The sequence below is a fragment of the Natator depressus genome, chromosome 5 (assembly GCF_965152275.1).
Source record: "Natator depressus isolate rNatDep1 chromosome 5, rNatDep2.hap1, whole genome shotgun sequence".
Taxonomy (NCBI): Eukaryota; Metazoa; Chordata; order Testudines; family Cheloniidae; genus Natator; species Natator depressus.
Window position 1 is genome coordinate 58636351 of NC_134238.1, and position 21481 is coordinate 58657831.

General features: G+C 42.3%; 1 protein-coding gene across 1 annotated transcript; it reads left to right on the plus strand.

Moving 5' to 3' along the window:
* The first annotated feature begins 18971 nt into the window (after positions 1 to 18971).
* On the plus strand, positions 18972 to 20691 carry LOC141988172 (myb/SANT-like DNA-binding domain-containing protein 7). The gene is made up of 2 exons (XM_074954005.1): positions 18972 to 19621; positions 20201 to 20691. The coding sequence occupies exons 1-2, from the start codon at positions 19039 to 19041 to the stop codon at positions 20284 to 20286; spliced, it is 669 nt and encodes a 222-aa protein (XP_074810106.1). The 5' UTR covers positions 18972 to 19038; the 3' UTR covers positions 20287 to 20691.
* Positions 20692 to 21481: the final 790 nt, after the last annotated feature.

Here is a 21481-nt window from a genome sequence, read left to right on the forward strand (position 1 = left end):
AGCATTTTTAATTTACCAGTACTGTGTTGTCCAGAATTCTGTACCTTCTGCTATTTTATTTGTATGCTATTTTAAATACACTGAATTGGCAAACAGTCAAAGTTTGTCCTGAACAGGGATGGTGTTAAAAAGAGAAGAAGTAAGGGGCACTGGAAAGCCTCATGAAATAAAGGTTCTGGAATTATACCACATAAGCTGGGGGAGCAAGCAGGAAGGTTTCAGTTTTAACTCTAGAAGATGACTGTAGAATTGTTATTACAGTGAGTTCCTTTGAGTCTCCTCTGGGTTTCTTTTCACAACCATAAGAGGAAGAGAGAGAGATAACCAGCAGGAAATGGACAGTCACTGCTATGTCAAATAGTACTGGAATTCACGATCACATCTGGCTAGTCAAACATGAATGGTGTCGCCCTTACTCTCATGATTCTGAGGAATTTTAATTGTTGCTGTGACTGAACAAGATGGCTGTATAGTAAGAATAAGATGTGTGCTTATTCTGATGTTTATGCATCTTTGCAGCCTTCCTATGTTTACCATAGCAGAAGAGTTATTTTAAGGAGCCAGTGAAAATAATTCTCCTTCCAGAACTCTACCAGTGTACTCTGACCCTAAATGTAATAGTTTCAAAATGCAAAAAAACTCTCCAGAAGGCTCCATACACAATCACCTTTTTTATCAGGGTTACTGGTTTAAATACCTTATATTTTTCTGGTGCTGCCTTATGGCTTGCTCTATGAGAATACTTGCTATCCTCACCCAGAAGATGTAATGGTAATTTAACTTAAAAGCATAATTAATTCAATCAAGAATGTAACTAATTTTTTTCAAAGCTATAAATTATAAAGTCACTTCCTCATTAGGGTCACCTTGGCATTTGCTTTTTCCACCAGGCTTGTTGTTAAGGATTTTACATGTGGAATGAATGCAGAAAGGCAAATGATCCGCAATACAGCTCAGAGATGAGCATTTTACCCTAAATTTCCTAGCATTGCCTGTTGGAATGATTGATTAGTCTTTGTAATGTGATAGACTTTCTAGTCAAGACCAACTTTGCTTGTATAGCAAATATAGTTGAGCACTTACCTTTTCATATGACTTTTGTGACCATATTGATTTGAGACATTCATGACCTTTGCTGCCTTGCACAAAGAACACCAAGACCAAATTAACAAATTCCTCCTGAGGTAAATTCATTTTGCACATTGGGGGTGAAATCTTGGCTCTGTTCAATTTAAAAGGAGTTTTGCCATTGACTTTAACAAGGCCAGGATTTCACCTTTGGTGGCTTGACTTTTTGTGGATTCTTCCACTGCACCATAGTATCTTCTTAAAGAGTGGGAAAGGGTTAACCTAAGACACAAGATTCCCCCCAAAACTCATGTATATGTTGTAGAAAGTGGCTCTGTAACTTCTTTTTAAAGTATATTGATCTTTGATAACATCCTAGTGACTCCAAAGATACTAGAAAGCATTGTTATGCATTGATACTGCTTTTGGGGCCAATCCAGCTTTCCTAGCATGCCCAAAATTCTTCAAAAGGATTTCAGGGGGCTTTAAGGAATACAGGATCAAGCTGTTACATGCAGCCTATAAAGGCTTCTCAGGTGTTATCATCAATATAGTGCCATTACAATCTCTTGAGGATTTTCAGTATTGTCTCTACAGAGACACTTAGATACTACAATGACAGGTGTCATTATAAGAATCTAAGTAGATGGATTATGTTACAAGGACTTTGCTTGCTCACAAGAAATATCACGGAAAGTACCTAACTGCACAAAATATGGCACCATGGGATAAGTTTTCAACCTATGGCCTCCATTTGTGCATCTACAAAACTGTCATTACACATACATGGACTCACATTTTATGGATACAAATACCTGCGCATGAACTTGAACCTTTCTAACACTGCATACATGCAGGTAGGAGCATTTTCAAAAGTGTGCATTTGAGTTGCACCTATCACATACAGGTGCATGTATGTGCCCTCACAATTTTTGCATTTGCACAGAAAGAGAACGTGCACAGCTGGAAATTCAGTCCTGTGTTCTGTTGCAGTATCAAAAGCTTATTTCTGAAGGACACTGTGGAGTCACTTAGACTTAATTTTATACTAAGAAGGGGAAAGGAGGAGCTATAAAAAATGAACAGAAATAATTAAGAAATCTAAGTGAAATGTAATCCACACACCTTCTGGGTGTGTTGTTCTGTCTCATCTAGTGGCACCAAGACCACTTAGAGAGAGATAAAATTAGTTTGCTCTACAGCCTTCACTAACAGCCAGATGGCTTTTAGCTCATGCAGTAGAGGCTCATGCACTGAGGTCCTAGGTTCGATCACACCCGCAGATGACCAGGCTCTGTTAGCATTGAAAACACACTTCTTAATTTACACATTTTCCCCATAGCATTAGAAAACTAAGCATGACAGCATTGTGCCAATGTATGAGCACCAGAAAGTGAAACTGACTAATCTATTTTGTCTTTCCAAGTTGAGTGACATGCAAAGTATATAAATAATGAAGATGGTGAACTACAAATTTTAAATTATTTCAGTGCTAATCAACTGTGGGGTTAGTAACGTTGGCAAAGATTGTTTTAAATGTTTTTTTTTACCTTGACATTGTCCATTTTAAGTAGATTTGAGTGGTATAAATGCCCTGTGCATTTTTTATTTTTTATTTAGTAGTCAGCATCTTTTATTTTATTTAGCACAGCTGTATAACCATCCACTTCTGTTTCACATCCCTGAAATTTTATGTTTTACCAGTAGAGCTTTCCCCAAATATTTATTTAAATGTGTAAAACTAATTCACTTCATCTGTTAACTTCCCCAGATACACTTGCAAACCTCCTTTCCAAGTACCAGTCCATACAAAAAGCTCATTTTCAAGTTTGAATGCTCAGACAGTTATCAAAAGTGAATCTGTTTGCACAACTAACCGACTTTATTGTATATTTAAAATTATGGATTTTACTTTAATGTTCAACTACAAAAATGTTGGTAGCTTTGGTTAGATATATGCCACACAATCAGGGTACACAAACAATATCACACAGCTTGTATAACTAACCAATGGACTGCTAGCTTTTAACAACTTCAGTGAACTGCTCAGAACAATCTGCAGACCAAGAATTGTTCACTGAATAAATTTGCGCAACCCCACCCCACAAATAATTTATTGCCTCACCTCCATTATTGGGAGAGTTTTGGTCATGCCAAGCAGGAAATAGATACCACAAAGGGCAGAGGGTCCCTCAACAATCTGGCCTCAGGAGAAGACAAGATGCTCTGGACACTGCCACACCTAATGGCTGGTTAATCGCATTGGTGGGTTCTTATTGGCTCCCAGTTCCCTCTTTCCCCCCCCCCCCCACTCCTGGAGGCATTTATTCCTCCTCCCAGGCAAAAGAGCCCAGTGTTTGGCCCCCTTTCCATTCCTCCCTCTTCCCCTTCAGGAAATGGATGGCTGTAGGGTGGTGAGTAGGGGGTCTCAACTAATTCCTGTTTGGCATCTGAAGCATTTTCTTATAACCCATAGTATATTCTGTGTTTATTGCCTTCTCTCAGCACCCAGGAGGTCTGGCTGTGGGGAGGGTACCATTTGGAGCTATATAATAATGTTTGCAGTTTTTGGAGCAGGTGACCTGCTAGCAGGGGCCAGTTTGCAGAGTCGGGGGCTGATCTACAGCAGATGGCATTGGTCCTGGCTTTCGGTATTGGTTGGTGCAGCAGAAAGGGTTGTGAGCATCATTGTCTCTTGCAGGTTAAAGCATCCTTCATCTGGACCTTCATCTTTTTCATAAAAGTATGACAGAGTATATCAGCTAGGGTCAGAACCATGTTCTAATCTGCTTGGGTGTTTTTGAAGATCCTACTAGGTACCTATCTGCATCTTTAGATGCCTACATGCCTTTGACAATCTGGCCCCCAATAACTGAAACTGCAAAGGCTAGGAGTTATACAATTTAACTGCCATACTAAAATTTGATAGTATTGGTTTAAACTGTATCACACTCTATGCAGTGAAAAATGTCTGGACATTTTAGTTTTATATTGACACTTATTTCCTATTTCTACCATTTCTTTACTGTACAAATATGAGGCCTAATCCTGAAAGCCCTTACTGTGATCATGATGTGCATAGTACCACTGAAGACTATTGTTTTGTCTATGCTAAGAATGTTTAGCAATTTTTCCACTGCTGATCTAGTAGCTCCACCAATGATAGCAATAGCTCTGCACAGCCTAAGATGGCATGCCTGCATCCAGTCTGTGCTAGACCAATGGCAGGAGAACTGCTAAAAGTTCTCAGTGTAGTGAAATACTTTGACTGCAGTACAACATCACATGAAAAAGGGTTGATGCGGTTATTCAAAATTTTCACTTAGTTTCAGGTGTTATAATTTTTGTTCCCAGGTTGGATGATTTGTGCAACAAGCCAACATCAAGGTGAATTTTAAGGGGTGTGTGTGTGTGTGTGTGTGTGTGCGCATGTTTAAAATTCACATTTTGAAATTAATACTCTGATTGGCTAGATATGCAATTCCAAATCTGCTCCGAACAGGACTAGAAACAATCATGGTAAAGACACCTGCACCTAGTCTGCACTAATGTGGGATGATGGGATGAATTGCACCCTCAGCAAGTTTGCAGATGACACTAAAATGAGGGGTGAGGTAAATATGCTGGAGGGTAGGGATAGGATCCAGAGAGACCTAGACAAATTGGAGGATTGGGCCAAAAGAAATTTGAGGTTCAACAAGGACAAGTGCAGAGTCCTGCACTTAGGAAGGAAGAATCCCATTCACCACTACAGGCTGGGGTCCAACTGGCTAAGCAGCAGTTCTGCAGAAAAGGACCTGGGGATTACAGTGAATGAGAAGCTGAATATGAGTCAACAGTATGCCCTTGTTGCCAAGAAGGCCAACGGCATATTGGGCTGTATTAGTAGGAGCATTGCCAGCAGATCAAGGGAAGTGATTATTCCCCTTTATTCGGCAGTAGTGAGCTACACGTGGAGTATTGTGTCCAGTTTTGGTTTCCCCTCACTACAGAAGGGATGTGGACAAATTGGAGAGAGTCCAGCGGAAGGCAACAAAAATGATTAGGGGGCTGGGCACATGACTTACGAGGAGAGGCTGAGGGAACTGGGGTTATTTAGTCTAAAGAAGAGAAGAGTGAGGGGAGATTTGATAGCAGCCTTCAACTACCTGAAGGGGGGTTCCAAGGAGGATGGAGGCAGGCTGTTCCCAGTGGTGGCAGATGGCAGAACAAAAAGCAATGGTCTCAAGTTGCAGTGGGGGCGGTCTAGGTTGGATATTAAGAAACAGTATTTCACTAGGAGGGTGGTGAAGCACTGGAATGGGTTACCTAGGGAGGTGGAATCTCCATCCTTAGAGGTTTTTAAGGCCTGGCTTGACAAAGCCCTGGATGGGATGATTTAGTTGGTGTTGGTCCTGCTTTGAGAAAGGGACTGGACTAGATGACCTCCTGAGGTCTCTTCCAACCCTAATATTCTATGTTTTCCACCAGTGGAGTTGCATTGGTCTGGAACCTGAGGATTCCCAGACTGTGGTATGTGTCCAACTGTGGTACGTGACCTTGATGTTCCATCCATTCATTTCATAACCATTTTTAAGTAGGTGGTACATGAACCAGTAACATTTGGGTGCCATTGGTTAGGCCATTAGTGGGAGAATTGCTAAAAGTTTTCATTGCAGACTCAACCCATAGGAGTGGTCACTTGTGAAAGGATTGCAGGATCGAGCTCATGCTGTGGTGGCCTAAAATTCTCTTTCTTCTACAGCATAATTTTCTGACATTCTAGCAATGGACACATTTAATCATTTGCATGCACATATATGTTGGCTAATAAAGGAGGATAGATGAGGTGTTGGGTTATAAATCAATTGAATAGTTCAAATGATCTTTCTCACAGGGATATTGGACTTGGTGGTAATGGAAATCAGGCACTCCCAATGGTCACTTGGAAATAAGACTCAAGGCATCTCGTTTTGTTTGTTTGTTTGTTTTGTTTTTGACAGGGGGAGGGGTTCTTTACTGAATTCCCCCAGACAAAAACTTTGGGGCAGTTAGCCAGCCTACAGTTTCACACTTGCCACATATGAACATATCATAAATTTCTGTGTTCAGTGACAGTCAAGCATCTATAAATGTACATGTGAAAAGTCCTGACTCCACTGAAGAGGGGGATGGGCTAGTTTTTGTCTAGGAAAAACTTACAAAATACTCTTAAATTCCATTTAGTGGGGTTAAGGTTTGGAAATAAAAGATGTCTTAAAGCTGATACCTGAGACTTCTAAATTACTTGTCACAGAAATCACATCTGTGTCTTTGTTCTCCTGTGATATCTTAATGTTATATGAAGAGCACGCATAATTCAAGAGAGCTATTGGTCTTTAGGACACATTCAGGGAGAACAGCAAGGCCGATCTGTTCTTCATGGCTTTTGCTAAGGGATGAATTATGGAAGGTATGTTTGGGGCAATGTGGAGCATTATTTATTAACGTGGACATGGAGAGACATCCTGGGTGAAGACCGTTCAGATCCTGCTGGTTTATTTTTTGTGACTTTTTTTAATGGTTTTTCATGTACATATACCTAAGCCAAACAGATAGATACACATTTAAAATCCAAACACATTTTCACACACAAAATGTCCGAAATCAGTACAATTTTGGGAGGTGTTGCCAATACTGAGGAGAACCAGAATATCACACAAGAAGATCCTGGATGACCTTGTAAACTGCAGTAATAGAAATGGGATGAAATTTAATAGTGCAAGGTCATGCATTTAGGGACTAACAATAAGAATTTTTGCTATATGCTGGGGGCTTATCAGTTGAAAGTGATAGAGGAGGAGAAAGACCTGGGTGTACTGGTTGATCACAGGATGACTATGAGCCACCAATGTGATATGGCCATCAAAAAAGCTAATGCAGTCTTGGGATGCATCAGGCATAGGTGCTGAAACTAGGGACGGTGGGGGTGCTGGTGCATCCCCTGGCTTGAAGTAATATAGTTTCTGCATTCAGCACCCCGCTTATAAACATTGTTCCAGCTCCCCTGGCCTCAGATCAGGTATTTCCAGCAGAGACAGGGAAGCGTTAGTACCATTATACAAGGCACTGGTGAGACCTCATCTGGAATACAGTGTGCATTTCTGGTCTCCCATGTTTAAGAAAGATGTATTCAAACTGGAACAGGCACAGAGAAGGGCCACTAAAATGGTCTGAGGAATGGAAAACCTACCTTATAAGAGGAGACTCAAACAGCTTGCCTTGGTTAGCCTAACCAAAAGAAGGCTCAGGGGAGATATGATTGCTCTCTATAAATACATAAGAGGGATAAATAACAGGGAGGTAGAAGAGTTATTTAAGCGCCCATGTGGACACAAGAACAAATGGATATAAACTGGCCATCTACAAGTTTAGGCTCAAAATTAGGTGAAGGTTTCTAACCATCAGAGGAGTGAAGTTCTGGAACAGCCTTCCAAGTGAGGGCAAAAAACCTAACTGGCTTCAAGACTGAGCTTGATAAATGTATGGAGGGGATGGTATGATGGGACTGACAACAATGGCATTTGGCCCATAGGCAACTGCCAGTAGCAAAAATCCCCAGCAACTGGATATGGGACACTAAATGGGGAGAGCTCTGAGTTACAACAGAGAATTCTTTCCCAGGTATCTGCTTGGTGGGTCTTGCCCACATGCTCAGAGTTTAACTGATGATCATACTTGGGGTCGGGAAGGAATTTTCCCCCAGGTACGACTGACAGAGACCCTGGACGGGGGTTGCCTTCCTCTGCAGTATGGGGCATGGGTCACTTGCAGGTTTAAACTAATGTAAATGGTGAATTTTCAGTAACTTGAAGTCTTTAAACCATCTTTGAGGACTTCAGTAACTCAGCCAGAGGTTAGGGGTCGATTTCAGGAATGGGTGGGTGAGATTCTGTGGCCTGCAATGTGCAGGAGGTCAGACTAGATGATCATGATGGTCCCTTCTGACCATAAAGTCTGAGTCAATTCTGGTTCAATGAAAAAAGATTTTGGGAGCAATCCAAGAATTTCAAATTTAGCTCCTTCATTCATCCAATCCTATGGACCAAATTCATCTACAGTATAGCTCTATTGACTTTAAAGATTCACCATGGATGAATCTGGTCCCTAACTACACACAGTGCTGTCAAAATGCAGAAATAGCTGGACTTGCACCTGCTTGCCTGATTAGGCTATAGAAAGAAGGCTGGCACTGGCTCAGTATGCAAAAACCGTATATCCGTCATGATGAAGATCTAATCCGGAACATTCTACACAGCTTTATTCACAATGTGTGTCAGTAGTGGAGGGGTGGGATTTATCTTGTTCTTCTCACCTATGGATATTATCTTTCTAATTAAATGTAGATGCATTTCACTTTTTATTCTACATGTGCATACGTTTTCAAACTACTTATTTACTGTCTGACTTTTTTTTTTCTACCCATTCCCCAAACTTCAAACCTACTAAGTAAAAATCATGGACATGGATCTAAAATGGAATAAGTAATTTTTTGATAGCTTCTTGCTAACTCTTTAAAGCTCTGTGCAGCTGCTGGTGTATGTTTGTGCTGGCATTGCAGAGTGGAGCCCTGGGAATAAGGAATCTGATTTCAGAGAAACAAGAGCTAACTTCAAAGCAGAGAGCAACTCTCCCCAGCTGATAGAACTTTTACTAAAAGAAAACAACAATGAAGCAAGAAACACACTAGTAATATCTCCTGTTAGTCCTCTGCAATCCTTTTCAAAACTTTCTTCTCATTTATCTGATTATATACTTCCATCTCCAAATTCTCTTTTGTGACGGTTTTACCTTTTCTGTTAGTTTAGGTGTCTGATTGTATATTTCAGTGTGAGACCACATTACTTCAAAGCACATTATATTAGTGATTAAAGGGCAAAAAATAACTCCTGTAATTGCAATATATATCCTTGGAGATCTCTACAGAGTGGGGAAACCAATCTGAGGCCTATTGGATGTATGTTTTTTTAATATAGATTAAGAAGGCATTATACACTGGTAATAAGCTACACTGCGCTTTTCATTCACTGGTGCTATGGTATTTAAACATCACAGCTAATGTAGTTTAGATCATATTTTTCCTGGAGTGACATGGTTGAAATAAACAAGTTGGTCTCCAAGACATGTATTCTATATTTTAAGAAAGGCCTGGTAAATACAGAGTATGAGAAGCTCTGTTGATAACCTATTTATCTCTTTCATGGTTTAAAAATAGAATTTGTTTAAACAAAAGAGAAAAAGTAGTCATTTGGGGTCCCATCCTGCCCTTATTTAATTCAATGGGAATTTTGCCGTTGACTTCAATGAGAGTGGGTCCAAATCCTAGGTGCCATTGACTTAATCTTTAGCTGGTGTAAACTGGCATATCTCCATTGCCAGTTTTCGTTGGCTAAAGATCTGGCCTGCTATATTTTTTTAAATGATTCCCAAGATACATTATTGGTGTGCAATAACTCTTTTGCCTTACTTATGTAGAATTTTTTTCCTTTCTGCTTCTGCAAGCATAATTTGATAGCAATAATCATTATATTTTTTCCGTGGGAAGGCTCTTGAAAAGTTGCTCTTTGAGTAAAGGAGAACAGCACTAGTTTGTTTAGTTATTCTGACTGGATGACGGATGAAATGTCAGAAATAATTCCACAAAACGATGATGTGTAATCCCACAGGATGAATGCCTGCATTAGAAATCCCACTGCAAGTTTAATTTGCCAAAACGAAGCCTTCTTGCAAAACTGCTTATTACTTTTGTAAAACAGTAATAAAGTAACATTTACAAATTATAAACCAAGAGCAAAGAAAATGGCTCTGGAATTATTAGTCCCCACTGATGACTAAATACAGTTGATGTATTTGTACTAGTAAAATCAGGATTTAACTGAGAGCCTTTCTACAGTCTTGATCACATGAAGTGCTGAGTATCCTCAGCTCCCATTTGCTTCAGTGAGCATTGAGGGCACTTGGAACCTCAAAGGACCAGGCAGTCCTCAGGTAAAGATCATGTGGTAGTTACTCTGCACGTGGGGACAAGGTTTAGTGGTTTTCTGACTCTAAAAGTAAACAGGAAATTTTTTTTGAAAGACATAGCAAGACTGTAAATAAAAATCTGTTTAAGTTCCCAAACCAATAATAGAATAGATATATTGCAGGCCTATTATTGTGTTTGGTCTCCTCTCACTGACTCAACATCATCCCTTCTTGGTAACAGCAGGGACTGGAGAAGCATTTGGGTTGGGTAGCATGGAGCACAGGGTCTTGTATTCCAAGTAAGAGCTGGAGGCAGCTTCCCATCACCCAAGAAGGTTCAGATGAGTTCTTAGTCTACAGGGGTACATGGAGCAGCACAGTATGAATCCAGAGAGATCTAGAAGGAGCAAGGCAAAGATGGGATAGGCAGAGAGGTATCTGGGGAAAGACTTCCCTGGGGAAGAAAGATTCAATTGGTGAATAGCTTTGGGTATCTGAGTGAGAGGAATGGGGGTAAGTTACCCTATTATATCCCTAAGAAAAAGGATTTCAACTAACAGACACTTACACAGATGGACTCGTAGGGACAGACATAGAAGAGACACAAGGCTGGAGTTTGGGTGGGACTCACAGAATGAACATCCTCAGGGATAGAGAAGAGACAGGGTAAAGTGGTTGAAGGATAAAATTGCAGAGGGACCCACTGGGGACAAAGTTTGCAGTTAAAGGGGTTGTTGAGATTGGAGTCCCCTCTCCCAGGGGACAATGGGAGCTGTTCAAACAACTTCCTTCTGAGTGGATGCACATGATGCCTCCATCCCATAGGACAAACAGGAGGAAACAGAAAGCATTCACATCTCCTTCTCTTGGGGGGGAAAATGGTTGAGGATGCAGATAGAAAACTAGCACAAACTACAGAGAGCAGGTGGGTGAGAAATGGTGTCATATTCAGGGGAGAGAAGGAGTTCTCCATTTCTTGGGAGGCAGAATAGAGTTCACACCATTTCTTGGGAAATAGAAGAGACTGTGATTTTTATTTGGTAGAGGTCAGGAAGAGGCAACCACAGGACAAGAAGCAATTTAAGTTTTAATCTAATCTCAGTCTTATGAGTGATACATCACAGCCAGGGACTAACTCATACATTTACATGATTTAACAGATCTAGTCCATTTTTAACTTTTATGGTCCATATAGACCAAAAACAACCCAAAAACCACAATGAAAAACAAAATATTTGAAAATCAGCCCCTTCTTATTTACTAGAGTTCAGGGTTCTCTATTTCTCTTGCAAGAGCTAATGACTTCAACCCACAAACTTGAAGCATGACATTTTCTTCTCCTCCATGCTCTACTGATGGCCTTAGTTTTGCTCTCTGATTTGAGACATACAGAGAAAAAGTGAACTAACAAATCTTCATACAAAGTAGTTACTCTATTAAGTTAAACTAATTATCCAAAAAGCATGAGGAAAAGGCATGCCTGTCTTTGCAGATCACCAACCCAGGGTGTTGTTTCACTCTATTTGGGAGGTTTTTAGTTCTACACACTAGATATTCATACATTGGTGTCTAAAAGAAGTGGACCAGGAAACACATTTTTCCTGAGTGTAACTTGCTCCAGATCTTATTAGGTATCTTGCATTATTAAGGCATCTTTTGTTCTAGAGTCCCAAATGTTTTCTAAATGGAAATGTATACTACACACATTTCTTCTTTGGCTGTCCAGCACCAGGAATACAGTTGGTAAAGACTGTCCTTACCAGGCTTAATTCCCAGAAGTGCCCTCTAATTTTGTGGGCACAATTTTGAACCATGTAATTAATTGGGGATGGAAATGGTAGCAACTATTGGACAGCTACCTACCTGGCTTGCTCACACAGAGAGGTTGGTAGATCTCTACTTGCTACCATCTACCCCCAAAATTAATTGTTGGTGCAAAACTAGGTCCATAGAAATAGAGGCCACTTCTAAAAAATTTGGTTAGTTTGGGGAGTCTCTCTCCAGATACGAACATATTTCAGGGAGTAGGCCAATTACTAACTGATGTATATTATACCTTATCTAAAGGGCTCCCAAAAAGTGGTCTGAGGACCTTAGGGAGTCGGCTGGTCACACGGTGCTGCTCCTTCTCACTTACAGCCACTCAATTTAATGAAAATACTGTATATACTTTTGTACATATACAATAGTGGCAATACAAAAGTATTTTACATTTACATTTACATTACACGACATTTTAGCTATCTTTTTAGCTTGCCACAGGGATGATATGTACAGGTCACATATTGGGGGAGGAGATGCTTTGTGTGATCTAAATAGGAGGTAAGTTGGTCCATGACACTCTTCATTAAAATGTAGTCTATTCTATCAGAGTTTGAGAAGTCATGTCCTATCTAATGTAACTGTGGGTGGTTTTAATTTCCCATACAAATGTCTAATCCTTTTTTTGAATCCTACTAATTTCTTAGTATCGGTTATATCTCGTGGCAATGAGTTCAACAGGTTAATTGTGCTGTATGTGTATATTTCCTGTTATCTGTTTTAAATTTGTTACCTTTCTGTTTCATTAAATGACATCTTCTGTGGATAAATATGAGAGCCAAACTTGCCTTCTCAATACTATTCACTATCTTGTATACTTCTATCATTTCCTCTTTGGGACTGCTCAGTTTAGAGAAGAGATCTGCCAATCTCCTCTGTCTTTCCTCATATAGAAGTCTCTGTACCTCTAATCATTTTTGTAAACCACAGCCACACTGAGAGGCAAAAAAGAAAACAGTGCATGCTGATAGACTGTAGGAATTAACAGGGTGCAATGTACATCACACACATACACTGTGCTGGGCAGTGAACATTCCCTAAGATTTGTGTAGCACTCCCAGGCAACAGTGGTAGGGGGCCATATAAACACATATCCCAAAAATCTTTGCATTCTCCTAGAATTTTAGCCTCCCTGCTGGTGCTATAGTCCTTTGATCTTCTGTTCTCCTTTAAAGATAATAGGTCCTTAGAATTTTCCATACCAAATCAATATATTGGTCCATCAAGAATGGTAACACAGTTCCAGCAGTGGCTAATACCCAGTGCTTCAGAAGATAGTGATTACCAGAGATGTCTCTGGGGTATGGCAAATTGGGGCAACCTCTCCGGGCCCCGCACTTTGGGGGTGCCCCGTGGCTGCCGGTACAATTGAGCGGCACCAGGTACGGTCGGTCCCAGACGCGATGGATTCGTCGCTTCCTCCCGGGCCCTGCACCCTCCTAAGGATTACCCTGGTGATTACCATTCCCATTACGCACCTAATGAGTGGCACAGCTCTCTATATGATATATTATCTATGTAGACTGATCTAATCTTGCAGTATCCTAATCTCTGCTTCCAGTTTTGTTTTAGTTTTTTAAATGAGAAGACTGGTATTTTTCCTGTCCTGATTGGAAAGATTAAGAATAAAGCAAGGTTAACAACAACTAAGAAATACAATTTGTGATTATCTTGGAGATATGTTGTCATACAAAAAGAGTATGTTTACCTGTATGCCTGTTGAGATGAGAAACTGCAGGGGGTGGGGGAGAGAGGAGGCTACAGATTGCTTCCCTTTATCCTTTCTAATGAACATTGTTCTTGAGTTCCATGGAGTAGTCAGTGAACTGGATGGTCTCTGCACAGCTCTGTTTAAAAATCAAAATAAAATTCATTGTTCCATAAGGAAAATATATTTATTGGCTTAATATTCATGTTTTACATATCTGAACCAAGGCTGCCCATCCCTTTCTCTGTGATTTTTATTTTTCCCCCCATGGTGAAACTGAGTTCCTTTGACAGAAATAACTTGAATGGAAAAGATGGGTGGTAAGGAAAAAAATACATTCTTTGCACTTGTAATAACATGTAGCACTTTAATCTTCAAAGCATCTTACGAATATTAAATCACTTCACTCCTCAGAGGGAGGGAAGTATTATTAAACTCTGTGTCTTAGTAAAACGGGTGTAAGCCCCTATCTGCATAAGATTAAGCCTGTTCCAAAGCAAGGTTAGATTCATTGTGTTTAAGTGCATGCAGCAGCTGGCATCCTAGCTACACCAAGGCTCTCAAAATTGCTAATATTGGTGTTCGCAATGGAGGGAAATTCTTAGGAAATTTGCCCTAGTGGAGATGGAGCCATGAGGACTTGCCAAAGCTTCAGAGTCTCTGTTCGAGCCAGAAATGGATCTTGGGAGCACCTGAATTCCAATTTTCTGCTCAGTCCACAATTCTTCCATGGTAGATATGTAGAAAACATCACTGAATAACTTCAATTTAATAAGCTCTACCCCTTTCTAATGGTGCTATGCCTATGAATTAGAGCATTACTACTAGGAGTGTTACTTACAAGGTGTACAAGCACATATCTTTATTTTTTCCTTAATTAACCACAATCTCAACTGTCCTGGAGACTTTAATCTACTAGAGTACTTCCTAATGGGGCACATGTGTCAGTGATGCAAATTATTCCACAGCAGCCAAGAGCTATGTATTTATGAAGACCCTGATTGCATCCCTGACATACCAGCAAAGCAAATAAGGCTGTGTTCAGAGGGCTCTATCCTGAGACCTGCTATGGCCCCTTTCTGCTGTTTTGGTATCACAAAAGTCTACACAGGGATAAAAGACCTGCAGCTGTCCCAGATCAGCTGACTTGGGCTCACAAGGCTTGAGCTGCAGGGCTAAAAATCGCTCAGACATTTGGGCTCAGGTTCGAGCCCGAGCTCTGGGCTCTTTCATCTTTGCAGGATTGAGGCCATCCCTTAAACAGCCAAACCAGTAAGGGAATCACTGAGTTACATTAGAGATGGTGTAGCTCCCAGTCTTGCCAGTGAAGGGGATTAGGTGATATGCTGGAGGTGTGGCTGGAATGCTCCACCCATCCACCCCTTGAGGGTGTTACTGCTGACATGAATTAAAGCAGCCCGAGGGATCACAGGAGAACAAAGGTGACATACACCTTTATACCTCCGATGCTCACCTCATCGGGCCTGGGCCAGGCCCAGAGATCAGGGAATGAATTTGTTGATGTACTTCTAAGCCAAAAAACAACTCTAAAAGGACATATCGACTTTTGCTACGCAAAGCTCTTCCTGCACTTCAATACACACCAGGTCTTACCACCCAGTACAGGAATGACAGTAGGTGGGTCCATTAATTACAATATCTTATGTTGCCTCTGGTGGTTTAGGTGGAACAGAGATATATAACCTCCTAAAATATCCACAGTAGCCCCAAGATAGCAGCCAGTCTTTTTTTTCAATCCTTTCAATTATTTGAATATCCTAATTCTTTTTCTGGAATGCAGTTTGCCACTATATTTTGCAATTATTACTTTGCACAATAAATTCATAGTTTTTGAGCCTCTGTCTCTAAAAAACAAATCACCCTGAATGTGTTGTCTGTGGGAAATGAATGTGTGTGTTTCATCCAGATATATTTTAAATAATTGGGGAGGTGGGGGAAGGGAGAGTGTCTTTAATAAAAGAGCAAAAGAATCAAGACAATTTTTGTAGTAAAATCCTGACTAAGCTATGCTCTCTCTGTAACAAATCCCCTGGCAAGAAGCCTGTCAGTGGACTGTTTCCAAGATCTCAGTCTGAACAGCAGCCAGTGCTCTACAGAAGAACAGGCCCAAGATGGCTTATCACCTTTCACTTCTGACTCCTCACCCTGCTGCCTCATGCTTTGTGAACTTGAAATCTTGTGAGAGAATACTTAGCTGTCCTGTTTACAACCAGCCTGCTTATTTCTCCAGATCGGCTTGGAAAGACATATCCAGGTCACCTGATCCTGTGTTGTCACAGAAACCATGAGCTTCTGACTCTTCCTGTAGTTAAGCCAAAAAGCAGCAACATCTGAGTGGTTGGAACTGGTGCTGGATTGCTAAGCTGTCATTCTTCACCGAATTCACTTTGGGCTGTAAACCCTGCCTAAGTTTTAACATGCAAGGCCATATTGGAAGCCATCACTGTTCAGAAATCTTCATTTATTTGCTTTGCATGAAGAAAAGATTAATGTAGATTTTTGTTTACCTCAGCTTCAAAAGCTGATTTCTGCAGCTCTGCTCTCCTTTATTCTTACTAAAGTTTAAAATTGTGCCAGCAGCTTCATGCAAATTCTTTCCCTTATTAGTTCGGTTTCCAGGCTGACATTTTTGTCTCTGTTATAATTTTCATTTGAACTAACCATCTACTTGTTGGGTTGCTCATTTGAGTCCTGAGGCTTTGCTGAGACACTAGCCAGGAGCCAATTGCTTGATGTTTTGTTTGTTTGAGAAAAGTAATATAATAATAATTAGAAACAATGAGTCAATGCTGGTGCTCTTCTGGTTCACAATGGACCCTTGAATCCTTTCTTTCTTGTTAACAGTAAACAACACGATGTCTTGTATTGGCCAGTTCTGCTGAGCTACATCCAGTAGTGCATTACATGCCATTTTATTGACTTCAGTGGGGTTGCATGGAGTAAAAATGAGGGAAGAACTTTTAACTCTACAATATTTATAGCTCCATAAACATTTAAAGATGATTCTTTAAAATCCTTCCCGCTTCTGATCTAGTGACCTAATTTAGGAAATGGTTACATTTAGGCTTATATGCAGTACTGTAGCTGTGTTGGTCCCAGAATATTACAGAGACAAGGTGGGTGAGGTAATATCTTTTATTGGACCAACTTCTGTTGGTGAGAGAGACAACCTTTCGAGCTACATTATGTAGCTCAAAAGCTTGCCTCTCTCACCAGCAGAAGTTGGTCCAATAAAAGATATTACCTCACCCACCTTGTCTCACATTTAGGTTTGTAATCTGACTTGCTAAAATTAGTCCTTTTGTATCTTTCCTCCACACCAGAACTTTGGCATGGGGGAGGGTAGATCACTGAACAGTAGTAAAATCATAAGTTGCACATAATGTTCAGCTGCTTCTGTGCAGAGTTGAACGTGGTGTGTGAATACGACGTCAAATGCATGAGAAACTCTTTTATTATTCCTATAGGGACTATAGTATGTACACCTTGCTAGAGCAGCTTCTTTGTGTTAGAAGACTGTGTGCCTGCCATGTCTGATAGCCAAACAGCTGCTGCTTCTGCATCTTCTACTGATATTGTCAGTTCATATCCTGAGATCAAGCCCAGGGCACAGTGTGGCTCTTTGCATGTCAAGATGAATATAATCAATTCTGATCCCTTTTTAACACACGTGTTAATAGTAGAAGATCAGTAAACATTACCCTTCCCTCTGTGGCACTGAAGTCTTGAGGGGAGAATCCTCCAAAGAAGAAAGGAGTGTGGTAATGTCCTGTATTGCGTTACATCCCTGAAATGCGAGGAAAAGGACAGTGGAATTCAGACATGACAGAAGTTATCCCTCCAGAGACTACATGTCTTGAAGAAACAGTAATTGCTGAAATAAGGCTTATAGGACCAATATCTGAGAGGCCAGCTTACACACTGAATGTAAGTGTGCAATTGGGCATGCATTTTTGCGTTGGGCCTTTGGGCCTCCTCTTTTAACAATGGGTACTGCAGTTCATAGCTGCTGCTGAAGGCAGTGGGCCATGTTGAGAGGGGATTCAATTCCTCGTGACTTGCACTTTCCTCCAGCCCCATCAACATGTATATTACTTCAACTTACACTTGGGGGCTTAGAACTGCAAGCCCATCCCAACAGGAGCTACAGGAAGGAGAGGTGCATTCCTCCCTTTGCTCTGGCAGGGAGTAAACTACCTCACCCCTTTTCCGGATGTACCTAAGTGCCCTGTTTGCCCACCAACTATTCTGGTTGGCGAGTAGGGGGGAACACAGTCCAGGCTTCTCCCACACCTCATTCTTGCCCCACTGCCCTTGCTCAGGGGTTAGCAGCCCTGCTCTCATTCTGCAGTTGGAGTTGGAGCCTAAGCAGCCTTTATTTGACTAAATGGGGGACAGGGTTAATCCACTCTGTGGCTGAGTAAGAGCTAGGCACACGTAGTCCCTTAGGGCTTGATTCTTCAACCATATTCTTAACCCTTATTGTCAATGGGGGTGTTTGTTTGAGTGAGTATCAACTGCAGAATGGGGCCCTTAGACTCGCACCCGCTTACCAACATGTAACTGACACCACTACCACCTACGAATTTGGCCCACAGCATCTGAGTGTAGGAAAGCTTAGGGCCTCTGGTGAAACTCACACTCCAGAGAGACAAGTAGAAAGGAGCCTAGCAACAAAAGCATCTAACAGAAAGGTGTGAGAATGTGCAGATAAAAGCAGAACCGTCTCCAGCTTTACACTACTGTATCTTGTGGCTCCTGAAAGAGTCAGCGACTGCAGCTTAAGTTCCTTTATACATCTGTAAGTAGTTGTAAAGGGGTATGACTTTGAATTTGGACCTCTTTTGTGTGCATAAGATATTGGAAGAAATGCCCTAACATAGTTCACTCCTTTGTAAACAGCATCATTGGCAATATGGTGTATCCTTCCTCTTGTTCAGGGCTGGAGAAGGAAAAAATAGTTTGTCTGAATCAAAAAAAGGGTGGGATCAGAACCAGAATTGTAATACAAACAAGAAAATTAGGAGTGGAACTTGCAGTAAATCTACAGGCCTAGCAGAAAGTCTCCTGCAGACTAACTTAGCCCTGGTCTACACTAGGACTTTAGGTCGAATTTAGCAGCATTAAATCGATGTAAACCTGCACCCGTCCACACGATGAAGCCCTTTATTTCGACTTAAAGGGCTCTTAAAATCGATTTCCTTACTCCACCCCTGACAAGCGGATTAGCGCTTAAATCGGCCTTGCCGGGTCGAATTTGGGGTACTGTGGACACAATTCGACGGTATTGGCCTCTGGGAGCTATCCCAGAGTGCTCCATTTTGACCGCTCTGGACAGCACTCTCAACTCAGATGCACTGGCCAGGTAGACAGGAAAAGAACCGCGAACTTTTGAATCTCATTTCCTGTTTGGCCAGCGTGGCAAGCTGCAGGTGACCATGCAGAGCTCATCAGCAGAGGTGACCATGATGGAGTCTCAGAATCGCAAAAGAGCTCCAGCATGGACCGAATGGGAGGTACGGGATCTGATCGCTGTATGGGGAGAGGAATCCGTGCTATCAGAACTCCGTTCCAGTTTTCGAAATGCCAAAACCTTTGTCAAGATCTCCCAGGGCATGAAGGACAGAGGCCATAACAGGGACCCGAAGCAGTGCCGCGTGAAACTGAAGGAGCTGAGGCAAGCCTACCAGAAAACCAGAGAGGCGAACGGCCGCTCCGGGTCAGAGCCCCAAACATGCCGCTTCTATGATGAGCTGCATGCCATTTTAGGGGGTTCAGCCACCACTACCCCAGCCGTGTTGTTTGACTCCTTCAATGGAGATGGAGGCAATACGGAAGCAGGTTTTGGGGACGAAGAAGATGATGATGAGGAGGAGGTTGTAGATAGCTCACAGCAAGCAAGCGGAGAAACCGGTTTTCCCGACAGCCAGGAACTGTTTCTCACCCTGGACCTGGAGCCAGTACCCCCTGAACCCACCCAAGGCTGCCTCCTGGACCCAGCAGGCGGAGAAGGGACCTCCGGTGAGTGTACCTTTTAAAATACTATACATGGTTTAAAAGCAAGCATGTGAAAGGATTACTCTGCCCTGGCATTCGCGGCTCTCCTGGATATACTCCCAAAGCCTTTGCAAAAGGTTTCTGGGGAGGGCAGACTTATTGCGTCCTTCATGGTAGGACACTATACCACTCCAGGCCAGTAACACGTACTCGGGAATCATTGTACAACAAAGCATTGCAGTGTATGTTTGCTGGCGTTCAAGCAACATCCGTTCATGTGTTATCCTCAGGAGAGTGAGATATAATCCATGGTCACCTAATTGAAATAGGGTGCTTTTCTTCAGGGGACACTCAGAGGAGCCCATTCCTGCTGTGCTGTTTGCCTGCGGCTGAACAGAAATGTTCCCCGCTGTTAGCCACAGGGAGGGGGGAGGGTTGAGGGGGTAGCCACGCGGTGGGGGGAGGCAAAATGCGACCTTGTAACGAAAGCACATGTGCTATGTATGTAATGTTAACAGCAAGGTTTACCCTGAAAGAGTGTAGCCAGTGTTTTATAAAATGTGTCTTTTTAAATACCGCTGTCCCTTTTCTTTTCTCCACCAGCTGCATGTGTTTCAATGATCACAGGATCTTCTCCTTCCCAGAGGCTAGTGAAGATTAGAAAGAAAAAAAAAACGCACTCGAGATGAAATGTTCTCCGAGCTCATGCTGTCCTCCCACACTGACAGAGCACAGACGAATGCGTGGAGGCAAATAATGTCAGACTGCAGGAAAGCACAAAATGACCAGGAGGAGAGGTGGCGGGCTGAAGAGAGTAAGTGGCGGGCTGAAGAGAGTAAGTGGCGGGCTGAAGAGAGGGCTGAAGCTCGAATGTGGCGACAGCGTGATGAGAGGAGGCAGGATTCAATGCTGAGGCTGCTGGAGGACCAAACCAGTATGCTCCAGTGTATGGTTGAGCTGCAGCAAAGGCAGCTGGAGCACAGACTGCCACTACAGCCCCTGTGTAACCAACCGCCCTCCTCCCCAAGTTCCATAGCCTCCACACCCAGACGCCCAAGAACGCGGTGGGGGGGCCACCGGCCAACCAGCCACTCCGCCACAGAGGATTGCCCCAAAAAAAGAAGGCTGTCATTCAATAAATTTTAAAGTTGTAAACTTCTAAAGTGCTGTGTGGCATTTTCCTTCCCTCCTCCACCACCCCTCCTGGGCTACCTTGGTAGTCATCCCCCTATTTGTGTGATGAATGAATAAAGAATGCATGAATGTGAAGCAACAATGACTTTATTGCCTCTGCAAGAGGTGATCAAAGGGAGGAGGGGAGGGTGGTTAGCTTACAAGGAAGTAGAGTGAACCAAGGGGCGGGGGGTTTCATCAAGGAGAAACAAACAGAACTTTCACACTGTAGCCTGGCCAGTCATGAAACTGGTTTTCAAAGCCTCTCTGATGCGTACCGCACCCTCCTGTGCTCTTCTAACCGCCCTGGTGTCTGGCTGCGCATAACCAGCAGCCAGGCGATTTGCCTCAACCTCCCACCCCGCCATAAACGTCTCCCCCTTACTCTCACAGATATTGTGGAGCACACAGCAAGCAGTAATAACAGTGGGAATATTGGTTTCACTGAGGTCTAACCGAGTCAGTAAACTGCGCCAGCGCGCCTTTAAACGTCCAAATGCACATTCTACCACCATTCTGCACTTGCTCAGCCTGTAGTTGAACAGCTCCTGACTGCTGTCCAGGCTGCCTGTGTACGGCTTCATGAGCCATGGCATTAAGGGGTAGGCTGGGTCCCCAAGGATACATATAGGCATTTCAACATCACCAACAGTTATTTTCTGGTCTGGGAATAAAGTCCCTTCCTGCAGCTTTTGAAACAGACCAGAGTTC

What these genes read in the sequence shown, in the direction of transcription:
- LOC141988172 (XM_074954005.1), top strand. Translation starts at nt 19,039, where the DNA reads ATGCAGAGCTCATCAGCAGAGGTGACCATGATGGAGTCTCAGAATCGC. An exon ending in AGGCGGAGAAGGGACCTCCG is followed by an intron (nt 19,622 to 20,200) that starts GTGAGTGTACCT and finishes TTTCTCCACCAG; the next exon opens with CTGCATGTGTTTCAATGATC.